The 12,635-nt window shown below is 39.1% G+C and overlaps 1 protein-coding gene across 2 annotated transcripts in view; it reads right to left on the bottom strand.

The window, feature by feature from the left end:
• Positions 1-12,635, bottom strand: part of Arid2 (AT-rich interaction domain 2) — a 147,813-nt gene that overhangs the window by 53,110 nt on the left and 82,068 nt on the right. Inside the window, exons 7-11 of one of the 2 annotated variants that reach the window (XM_052748765.1) lie at positions 6,364-6,430; positions 6,019-6,269; positions 5,577-5,673; positions 5,280-5,489; positions 4,181-4,348 (exon numbers count right to left, since the gene is read on the bottom strand). In XM_052748765.1, coding sequence (XP_052604725.1) covers positions 4,181-4,348; positions 5,280-5,489; positions 5,577-5,673; positions 6,019-6,269; positions 6,364-6,430 — 793 coding nt within the window. The remainder of the gene's footprint in view (positions 1-4,180; positions 4,349-5,279; positions 5,490-5,576; positions 5,674-6,018; positions 6,270-6,363; positions 6,431-12,635) is intronic. The other variant, XM_052748766.1, reaches the window with a different exon arrangement.

Here is a 12,635-nt window from a genome sequence, read left to right as displayed (position 1 = left end):
TCTGGTTGCCAAATGAAGAATAAAAATAAGCTTAATACTTTTTGGATGATTGTTAAAAATCTGAAGAGTTACAAGTTCTTTCCTTGTCCACTTACTGTCATGACCTAGACTGTCAACTAGTGTCTGCAGTGCCAACTCAGTGGTCACACAGGTGGCCCTGACTAATCTACATAGTCACACAACAAAAGCAATCTCGAACGGGAAAGGGACTGCTTTCATGATGAGGAAGACAGGGTTGAAGGAACAGGAGGAGAAAAACCAAACAAAACAGGGAATAATCAGAATAAGTTGAAAATGCAGGAAACTATCATCAATTTTAAAAAGAGAGAGAAAATAAGATTAATTCTGGTTCCAGTTCCATTCTAGCAATAAATAGTACACATTCACATATATATATTACATTAATGGATTCTGGACACTGAAAATACTTCTGAGCACTTTGTACTTAATGATTATTTAGAAAAAAAAAGCCTGTATTTAATTTTGTCCGATGTACTACTTACTACTAAAACTTGTAAAACAAACTTTTAAAAAGAGTTTCATATAGAAACAAACATTTACCAAGTGTATTTGAAGGCTGGGAACACAGCTAGGTGATTGATAAAGAGACTCCAAGTGTAAGCACCGTACAGTTGGGTAAGGTTTATAAGGCTGCTGGGGTGAGGACAAAGTAAAAGAGGGCTTGGTACCATTTCTGACATCGTGAAAACATTCCTTTCTGGCAAGGGTGTTAGGACTGAACTTGGGTTGTGCTGCCATGGATGTACTTTGACACTGACCGATACTCTTAGTCCACACACATTTGAAAAAATGGATTATGGCAATGAAATTCTAATAACTATACAGAATATGGTATTATTTTTAAAAGTCAGCTTAATACCCATCAGGAAAATATACTCTTTGCAACTATGTAAATTATGATGGAATTAAGATGCTGGCCTAAAAACAGATCAAAGCTTTCATGATGATGAAGAAAGGGCAAAGTTTCAAGATGATCATTCTGTAAGAGAGCAGTATTCAATAAAACTGTAAGAGGAAAAAGTATCCAACTACAAAGAATAGCCAACTGAATGCTCTCCAGCTCAAAGTTAACTCTTTTGGGTCTCTAGAGGCCATTTCCACCTTTGTTAATGAATTACTACCTAAGTGAATAACCCACAGATTCTTGTAGCTTAAGTTTTTTCTGACTGGCCCACAGTCAGGACAAATCTCTCTCACCTGCCAGGACCACAGCCCCTCAGACTGTAAACCAAGTAAACACTGAGACTTATATTGTTTACAAACTGTATGGCCGTGGCAGGCTTCTTGCTAACTGTTCTTACAGCTTAAATTAATCCATCTCCATTAATCTATACCTTGCCACATGGCTCGTGGCTTACCAGCATCTTCACATGCTGTTTGTCATCGTGGCGGCTGACAGTGTCTCTCTGACCCAGCCTTCCACTTCCCAGCTTTATTCTCCTCCTTGTCCCGCCTACACTTCCTGCCTAGCCAATGGCCAATCAGTGTTTTATTTATTTACTAATTAGCAACACATTTGACATACAGAACATCCCATAGCACTTCCCTTTTTTTTTCCTTTTTATTAAAATAGAAAAGGGGAAATATGGTGATATTTTATTTGTATTAAAATGTTATTTGTATGTTAATAAATAAAGTTGCCCGGGGGTCAGAGCTATTAGCAAGCCATAGGAAAGCAGGGCAGTGGTGGCATACGCTTGTAATTCCAGCACTTGGTAGGCAGAGCTGGGTAAGTCTCTGTGTGTTCAGGGATACAGCCATTATTGGATACACGTGCCTTTAATCTCAATACCAATCATGGAAAACCTGGAGGCCTATACAGACAGGCCGTGAGGAGGCGGTCATGTGGTTGGGTTTACAACCAATGAGAAGGCAGGACAGGAACTCTATATAAAGACTTTAACACAGGGGTAGCTCTGGTTCAGAGAGGTAGGACCACCGCAGGAGGAAGGGTAAGGTTTTAGCTCTTAGCTCTGACCTCTTGGCTTTCTTCTTTGCATTGGTTCTGTGTTTCTTATTTAATAAGAAGGTTGGATACATCTACAGATTCTTATTGCTTAACTGAATTCATTAGACAAATGAGAACCAAAGCCTAGATCAGGGGCCGGGTTCATCTGCTGAGGTCAAAAGAAATGCTAAGATTAAAGATCACTCACAAGGCAAAACAGTACCCGTCACTAAAGTGACCTTGAATACAATGTTACTCATTGTGATTTACTAAGTATGATACTCTTTGTAGACACACCTCTCCATGTCCTCATCTACTTTAACCTCTAGCCTGTCCCTTGAGGATAAAAAGACATTTTCTTCACCGTGACTAAAGCTTTCTCAATTATATATAACGGACTATTTTTTTAGAGACAAGCAAGGTCTTACTAAGTAGCCTATGCTGGCCCTGAGTTCAAGAGCTTCCTGCCTCTGTCTCCCTAGTGATGAAATGACAGGGGAGACAATATACCTGGATATCTGCTTGCTGCTTAATATTTACTCCCATGGATACACCAACACTTCCCTTTTTTGCTGTTAATGTCCATTTGTTCAGTTCTGGCAGATAGGTTCAATGCACATACACTACAACACTGTCAGATACTTAAGGAGAACACAATGAAAACAATGAAATATGTAATGTGTTACATACTTCACATAAACAGATACACAATTTTAATACTCTGAATTAGAATGGAGAGATAGAAACCACAACTGAATGTGAGAAGAACCAAGTCATCAGCACTAGGAACCAAAAAGACCATGATATTTGGGAAGACGATTTACAAGTGGTAACATTAAAGATAATGACGTGGTTTTCTGTTTGATTAGAGGGCAATGGCTCACTCTGTAGTTCTGGCTGATCTGAAACTCACTCAGTAGACCAGACTGTCCCTGAACTTGGAGATCTGCTTGCCACCATGCCCAGCCCTGTAACAGAGCTTTGGTTTGGGAGCCACGAGGGAGGGTGACAAGGACCTGGATTTATTCATCTAGGAAAGGAACCACTCTCAAGAACCAGAGAATGACAGCAACAGGACAAGGATGGAGAAGGCTCCTGTCTGGAGCAGACGCACAAGGCAGCAGCTCCTTCTGACAGAGCAGCTGTGCTAATAAGTTCATAAGCAAAGAACTACAGAAGTCATTCTGCAGAGCCAGCATATTAGCTAGCCATAAAGATGACCATCTTCATTCAAATGATGGAAGAAAGGAGAAATTACCTTGGAGACACCAGATGGCAGGGAAAGTGAAAGATGGATTGCTTTGTCAAATGAACGTAGAGAATTAACCAAACAAACAAACAAACAAACAAAACCCCAAAACCGTTGAATGTGCTAAAATAAAAAAATGATGACTCAGAACAAGCTAGGAGAAAGTATAAAAACCAAAGAGAAGGCGAGTTATTAGGTCTGCCCATAATTAAATATTTCCAAATTAAACAGAACTGAGCCATGGAGCACCATGAAGAATGCCCACATACACGCACATACGCTTCTGTGGATGTGCATGTGCATTACATACATGGCAATTCCTAAGCTCCGGCTGAGTCTAAGGTCTTAGTACTGACATTTAAGAATAATTGGGGGAGGGGGGGATGGATTGGAGAGAGAGCTCAGCATGAGTTGCTCTTCTGGAGGACTCAGGTTCAATCCCCAGCACTCACATGGTGGGTTTAATCATCTGTAACTCCAGTCCAAGGGGATCTGGCACCCTCTTTTGGGTTCTTCAGGTACTGCGCTCACATAGTACACAGACACACATGCATGTAAAACACTCATACACAAAGAAAAACACACCTCCTCCCAAATATTAGGAAGACCAAATATATATACCCTGATCACTCAAGAGAGCTAGAAGGTAATGCACAATTAACCTGCTCAGGTATATACAGATCCCATGAACAAAATCACAAAGCACTAACTGTTGATACGGCCCTCATATTTAACTGTTCTGAATTTGATTCCCCTATTTTATCTAGTCCTCCATCTGAGCTTACCTTGATCTTGCTGTATCTACAATATAGGCTAGCTATGAAATGAGAAGTAATGTAAGTCTTCTTCAGCCAACTGTCTGTAAAACATGACTTTTTTGTACTGCACATTTGAATTTACCCTTAGCATTAAATCTTACACACCCACAAGCATATTGAAAAAGAACATATGAAAACACGAACCTGGGCCAGATGCTACATGGGCCTGGGTTTGGACTTGCTCTATAGCTTGTGGCCTAATTTCAGATAAAACTTGATGACTGGAGCTTGGATGTTCGACAAGTTTCACTGCAGCTAGGGCATCAGGGCCAAACATCTGAATGTCCATAGAAACCAGGCACACTAGCATATCTAAGATTAAAGAAGAGGTGTTAGTTAATAATATTATAAAGCAATGACAGTCCATGAATCATGGTACATCAGAATCACGTGTGAACTATTAAGAAAAGAGAAGCAGTCCAGTCTCTAAAGATAACTTAGTATCTCTGAGGTAAAGACTAGACATCTTTATTTTTAAGATGTTTCCAAAGTGATTCTGATACATATCCAGATTTGGGGATCACTAATACAGAAAGTGACCTTTTAATTTCTCAATAACAACATCTTCAAGCTAACTCTTTATTATCTTTGATCTACTAATGGCACAATGTGAACACGGCATGCTTTGGTGAGTCTCTCTAAACTAGCAAGGCTGCAGGGGTGAGCTCGCTGCTCTTTAAGGCAGTGCCACGGTGAGAACGTGCAGAACCAGAAGAAAGCTTGTCTGTCTCATTTGACTTCAGTCACTAAAAATTGTCCCTGATGACTGTTTGCAAAGGAGAGTTCTGAAGGAGTAAGGCACAGTGGTGCTGTTAGCTTAGATCTGATTTATAACAAGAACTACTAAGAAGAACACGGACCGCTGACAGCTACAAAATCAAGTCTGTTACACAGTAGATGCTCCTTATCATCTAAAAGGGTAATGTAAAGTTGTATATGTGTGGGGGTAATAACTCTTTAACACTACACAGTACATTCTCAACACCAAAGTTTCCACAGAGTATCGTATTGGTTTTCATCAATAAAGAAAATACTCGTGCCGAAGATGTAGCTCAGCTGGTAGAGTGTTTGTCTGGCATGCACAAAGCTCTAGGTCTAATCCCCAGCACTGCAAGAAACAGGTGGTGGTTCACACCTGTAATGCCAGCACTCGGGAGATGGCTCTGAGGCCAGCCTGGGCTACATAAGCCCCTGTCTCAAAAGATAGAAGAAATTAAACTGAAAAGCGTTGATTCTGTCTTACCTATGCTCTTTTCTACTTTTGCAATTTTTGTGCAGGCGATGTCTCCCATTTCAGTGAGCATGTACAGCACCTCTAGTGTTGAGGTTACAAGCAGCACATCGGGCAGAGTGAGGTGACAAATTATCTCTCTATATGAGTCTTGATCCACATACTCACAAATCAAAACACCATTATCCTCTGCTTTGCAAAGATTTCCCAAAATTTCCATGCCTGCAAAAACACATACGTTTTGGTTTTTGAAATAAATGATAAATGATAGTTTGTTCACAAGAAATAATGAAAAAATTGAGTTCTTACCCCTCATCTTTAAAAATCTATCCCTTGACATGAGGCATTTTGTAACAGTATGAAACATCAGATGAGTAGTTTTGAAATCAACAGGGTCCAATAAAAGCTGGAAGAAAGAAAGAACACCATCACTGAGCTATCCTTCTTCCCATCACTCAGCTATCCTTCCCACTGAGTTTTAAATTTAATAAAAATGAACAAGACAATGTTGTAATGCTTTTTAAAATGTAAGTGATAAGAGAACAGTTATCAGTAAACTTGTAGTATCGTTTCAAACGTTTCTTTTTTTCCCCATAAAAATATGATGCTTCTACACCACCTTTCAGCTACAAATACACATAAGCATTGAAAATCTGGTGAATGTAGGCAGATACAGAATGTAACACTTTCAAATTTGAAAGTAAACGTGGATAAAAACAAAAGCCACGGTAAGGAGATGCCACCTGCTTACCTCAGCGGCAATGTTTCCTAACGTGTCGAGGCCTAGCTGCCTTAATGAAATAAAATGGCTGTGTGCAGAGAGCAACAGGAAACGAAGACAAGTGCGGTTAGCTGCCAAGAGCTTAACGTTGCCCTCCTCAAAGGAGAGGTTTCGCAAAATCACTGCGATCTGAAGTACCCGCTGTCCTTCAATGTCATTAATGCCCAGCTTTCGAGGTGGATGAAATAAAGATTCCCAAATCCATTCTCCTGACGTATCTTCTGCAACAGAAAATACAAATTTCCCTGAAGCTGCTATTTCACTTAGTGCTATTCCAGAAGTATGTAACAAACTGGCTTGTGCTGACTGACTTACCATGAGCCTTGTTTCTGTCAGAAATGAGGTCACGCACTTCATTGTCATCAACAATGTCTTTCCAAAACTGTAACGAGAAATGCTGATGATTTGAAACAAATACTATATTACTTTGCTAAATCGTACATAATACAAAGTTATATTTCTATTCTGTTTTTCTCAGTTCCTATGGATATTATTATAACCTATGGATTTAAATCTTTGACATAATCACTTGCTTTTCACATAGCTTAACATAAAATCTGTATAGGCCAAGGGTTCTTAATCTGGGTCCATAAAACCTTGTAAGGTATCTGAGAATTTGGATGGGGGAGAAAAATCACACCTTACTATTCACTAAATTAAGTGGAATCCAGAATTTCTTTACTGGTTTCTTCATCTGTAGGCATCATATAACACCTGTGGGTATCACAGTACGATTCTGTAAGCACCTGTGATTTGTCACCCCCAGGAATCACACATCTTTTCCATTGTCTTACAACGATGCAAACTGTGGTTTAGGCAGATCAATACATGTAAACTGAGGAGGTGTGGACTTCATCTATCAGTTGTATAGTATCACAGCAGCCACCTTTACAGGCACTTCTGATACATAGTGGACACTGGTGGAGCAGATAGATGTTTAAGTTGTGTTCCCGTGTTTCCAAACTGTCTTTGAACCTTAAGTAGAATGATAGGAGTCAAAACCTACAAACTGTTAAGACAGTCTTTCAGGCTAAGAACTAATTAATGCCTTTACACTGCTCTATCTTACAAAACTCAAGTTTGTCAACGCCTGTGACCAGAACTTAAGTCTTAACAGTGGGAGTGGTTCATGCTCCAGTTTAACAGACTGAGATGGGTCGGGCGGTGGTGGTGCATGCCTTTAATTCCAGCACTCGGGAGGCAGAGCCAGGCGGATCTCTGTGAGTTCGAGGCCAGCCTGGGCTACAGAGTGAGTTCCAGGTAAGGTGCAAAGCTATACAGAGAAACCCCGTCTCAAAAAACCAAAAACAGACTGAGATGCACACACACATCGAGATAACCGGGTTTTAGAAACAAAGTTCTTTTGATTTTGATGCTAGTAGTTGAACAAGGGATTCCAAGCTGCACCAGGCCAGTAAGGGTCTACTGCATACACAGAAGTCTTATGGTATTTGGTAACAACAGAAAAGAACTAAGTTATTAAAGAAACATAATGTTCAATACCCAATGAAAAAAAGGGCCACAACAAGTACAGTAAATAATGAGGATACCAGATGTAGAAGTCAAAATGATCACGAATAGTAGGTCCAAAGAAATAAAACACTAAATATTTTGGCGAAGAAATGGAAACTAAAAGAAACAAACAGAAATTTTAGAACTCAAAACAATAACTGAGTTTAAAAATTCAAGGGATGGGTTTAATAACTAACAATAGTCAAAAGTGAAAATAGAAAGTTTGAATTATAAAGAAACAAAAAGATGACCAGAAAAAAGGTCCATGAGCAACAGTCTCTCAGTGGGAGAAAAGTAAGAACGAAGTAGCCTGGGTGATAAGTGAAGGGGGTTTTCTATATAAACTCAAGTCCTAAGCTGCAGAAGGAGGAAGTATTATCTCAAAGAAACTGAAAGGGCAAGAATGTCAAATTTCTTAAAAAGGAAGAGAGAAACAATCAATGCAGATAGACAAAAAGGGCAAAGAACTTTAAAATGACAGCAGTTTGTGGAACCCAGAAGATTTAGGGAATAGAAAAGTAATGGAACAATAGATTTTAGAGGAAATGGTCTGATGGGACTTAGGGCCAGATCAGTAACAGAGCAACTGGTACTGGTGTAACCAACCTCCTACAAATCAACACGCATGGGAAGTATCTCCCCAACTGGACAACAGGTGGTACAAGACTATGACTACCGAAAAAAGGAATTCAAAGTGGTGGCCCACTGGCCACCCACAGTTCTATTTGTACTTTAGTTTTGGGCTAAGACATACAAAATAGAAACTCAAGAGATAGTGATTGCTAAGATGAGCAGATTGTTTAGGGCTTATCTCAAACCAAGGCAGACAGCATTTGAAGGCCAATCAATCTCTAGCAATGAAGAAGCAATGTAGAAAAGGTGCTCCACAAATCTAGAGAGGGGTACCTGCCTGAGTCTACCACTGAGTACAAAGCTGTACATCTGTATGGTCAAATTCCACACAACAGGCAAAAATGTGGAGATTCCCACTAAAGAGATACAATACAAAGTTCAGAGAACAGAGGGAGTAGGTGAGCCTAGCTAATTCAACAGAATCCCTACGGAGACTGACCCTGGGTAAGATTAATCCACACATACTAACTACAGTATGAGTCTTCAGCGCCCCCCAAACTCCATGTATTCAAGACGTGGTCCCTACAGAGGGTGGTATGGTAGGTTGCAGAGCTTTTTGGGATGGGGTCTAGTAAAAGGTTCTTAAATCACTGTGGGCATGCTCCCAAAGGGAATTGTGGTATCCTGGCTCTTCTGTGTTCATCCTTAGTTCCTGGCCACGAAGGAGTGAATTTGCTATCAGCATATAGTCTTATGCAGATGTGTTAAATTACTCACGGTACCAAGGAGCCTGTTTTCAGGTTCCTCGTGGCTTTACCAAGCAAGTCTGCATAGTGTGGATGATTAGACCACGGGCCTGAGTGCAGGTGTCTGGGATGGTCTGCACTTGGCTGTGCTGGGGGGGGGGAGGTCTTTTGCTTCACCTCCTTGGCGTCTCTATAAATACCCTGGGGCAGAGACAGTCAGGGCCCGTTGGAATAGGTTCCAGGCCCTCTCGAGGCTATCCTGTATTTTCTGTTTATCTCTACACTCTAAATCCTTCTATCTAATATTTCCTGCTGCTCTCACTCAAGAAAACTCTGGGGAACTGTGGGGTTGGTGGGTAAGCACCCCACACCAAGGCTACTTGGTCATTGGGATGTCTAAAACTGTAAACTAAAATAACCCTGTTCCTTCCAAGGTCATTATCTCCAGGGCCTCACACATGCTAGGAATTCCACTCTACCACAGTTGTACCTGAGGTAGAGATGCTGTTGTAGGGACACAAAGCTAACAACAAAACAAACAAAACCTTTCTGCAACAAAACTAAAACTAATGTAATTATAGAGATAAACCAACTAAGAGCTAACAGCCTGCGAGAAGAAAGTTAAAATTTTCTAAAAGACACCAAAATGCAGACTTTGTGATATAATAGGCACAAATATCTGCAGCTAAAAAAATTTACTAGACACAAGAAACTAAGAAACCTGACTCATTATCAGGACCAAAACAAAACCAAAAACAAAATCCACCACCAACGGAACAAAAAACAATTTCAGTAAGACTAGTTCTCAAGTAAGAAAGATTAAAGAATAGACAAGGGCTTAAAAAAAAATCTATTTTAACAAATAGACTCAAGGATTTAAAAAGAAAAAATGAATGTGATAAGGAAAAAATGGATAATAAAAATAGAACCAAATGAAAACTTTAAAACTGAGCTGGAGAGATGGCTCAGTGGTTAAGAGCACTGGCTGCTGTTCCAGAGGACCAGGTTCGATTCAAGCAACCATTTAGTGCCTCACAACCGTAATATCTCTGGTCCCCGGGAACTGGTGGCCTCTTCATAGGCACTGTACACACACACACACACACACACACACACACACACACACACACACACATCTCTTAAATGTGGAAGCACAACCAAAATTTCAATAAAATAAAAGTTGGGAGGTCAAATTCCATTACATCATTAACATCATGAAATGTACAGGTTGAAACACGGTGACTTAAAGACAGAAATTGCATTCTGTGGAGAGGAAGAAATCCAGATCCGACCCCAAGCCATCAAACAGAAACCCTGAACTTGAAGAAGGCAAACTGTGGCCCAACATCAGCTGTAGGAAAGCTGTTGGGACCACACTAGCATCAGAACATGCTGAATTCAAGGCAAGAGATATTAGCAGACGTGCTAGGAAGTACTTCATAACGGCACAAAGAATCCATCAGGAAAACCTAACGATTGTAAATATAGGTATGATTAATAACAGAAGTTTGAATACATGAAGCAAAAACTGACAGAACTGAAAACAGATATAAACATTTATATCATAGTTTGCAATTCATTACTTCATTTCTCAGTGAATCATAGAATAACAGCTATTAATAGACAGCATGTCCAATATAGCAGGACAAAAAAAACCTTTAAGGCTCACAGGCACCACTAATGAACAAAGACCATATACTAGATCATAAAATAAATCTTTAGAAATGTAAAAGGCCTGAATAATAAAGAACATGTCCTTTAAAAATAACAGAATTTGACTGGAAATCAGTATGTCTGATGATGATAAAAACCATTAGGAAAAATCTATTCTGTAGAAATTAAAAGCATTCTTCTATGATACTTAGGAATCAAAAGTCACCAGGAAAACCAGAAATGATCTTGACCAAAATAATAGTGAGAAGTGAATATAAAAGGGAGGGAGGTGTGACTAAAGCAGACTGCAGAGTGCAGTGCACAGCATATGAAGATATTAGATAATAAAGACTTACACAGATAATCTAAAAAGGAACAAGTTAACTTATACATAGTGTTAATAACAATTGTACATAGAAAGGTAATAGTTCTGGGGTCCCTGCATTATTCAAGACGTGGTAAAAACAATTTACTAAATGAATTAATATGCAAATTGCTCTAGAATAAATAATGAGATAACAGAAAAAGTGCATACAACTTCAAATTATTAGTGAATAAAAATTTAGACAATTAACAGTACTTAGAGCTGGATGTGATACCTGTCTATTATCCTATCACAAACAAGGTGATTGCAACAATGTACTAAGGAGGCTGAGACTAGATTCTGAGTTTGAAGCTAGTCTGAACCTGCTATAAAACACACACACACACACATAAACACAAACACACACACACCATCATCGATATTCATTCCTGGGGTAAGACCCAACAAAAGCAAAACAAACTATAAATTCAAGAAGCTACCAGGAATCAGGTAAACTGAAAAATAAATAACAAAGTTATTTGGTTTCTGGGAACCAAGAAAATTCCCTTCTAAATAAGTCAGAATAGCGAAAGGGAAATGAGGAAATATTTTTAAACTGAACTGTAATAAAACAAGACATCACAAATACGTATTGCAAACTTAAAACTGCCCTTAAAGGGAGCTTCATTGCCTTGAATATATTACAGTGTATACATTAGGAAACCAACCATTAAACCTGACCTTGTCAGAAAGGTACAACACACTAAAGTCAAGGAAAACAGCATAAAGAAAGATGTATGAACAGTGGAAAATAAATGAAAAGAAAAGCAACAGTAGGCTTCATCAAATCTCCAAACATTTATGTCTGCTTGCACATGATTAGCAATTACACTACTCCTACTGTGACTGTATGTATAAATAAATACTTTGTGTAACTTAAAACTTCAGCATCAACTTTCCTGAACTAAGGAAATTATGGGTATGGTTTTTGGGGGGTGAGTAAGAATATGAGATGGATCTTTGTTTAGTTGTGGACAAGGAGTTAGAAATGTAGCTCTATCATTTCTGGTAAGAAATTTACAGGCCTAATATTCTCAGTATCTCTGAGGTTTGGGTTTATAAAGCATGACCTAAGTAAGCTATTCACCACTGGCTTGCTCTTCAGCTTCCATAACCTTGGTTTCTATTATCTGAGTCAGTGGGCACTACCACAGTGATTTCAAAACAGTATTTGCCTTTAAATGTCTTGTAAATGTAATATGGTAGCATAAGTAAATGAAATAAAGAAATAAATGAAACAAGGGACTAACCATGTGAGTCAGTAACATTTGGCTCACAAGTTTTACTAGGGTTATCAAGCGTGGTGATTTGAATAAGAATGGCCCTCATAGGCTCATATATTTTAACATTTAGTTATCAGAGAGTGGCACTATTTGAAAGGAATAGAAGGATTAGGAGGTGTGGTCTTATTGGAGGAAGTGTGATACTGGGGGTGGGCTTTAAGGTTTTAAAAGCTCATGCCAAGCCCAGAGTCTCTCTCTCTGCCTACAGATCAGGATGCAGTTCTCAACTATTGCTCCAGAGCCATGCATGCTGCCATACTCCCTGTCATTATACAGGACTAGACCTCTGAAACCGTAAGCAAACCCCCAATTAAATGCTCTCTTATTATAGTTAGTTGCCTTGGTCATGGTGTCTCTTTACTGCAATAGAACAGTGACTAAGATACCAGGTATATGTGTATTACATAAACTACATCTAAACTAAATAAATTTATTTAAAGATATTTTTAAATATAT

Source organism: Peromyscus californicus, unplaced genomic scaffold (assembly GCF_007827085.1).
Source record: "Peromyscus californicus insignis strain IS unplaced genomic scaffold, ASM782708v3 Scaffold_20__1_contigs__length_68692818, whole genome shotgun sequence".
Lineage (NCBI taxonomy): Eukaryota > Metazoa > Chordata > Mammalia > Rodentia > Cricetidae > Peromyscus > Peromyscus californicus.
This window is presented reverse-complemented; position numbering and strand designations above follow the sequence as displayed.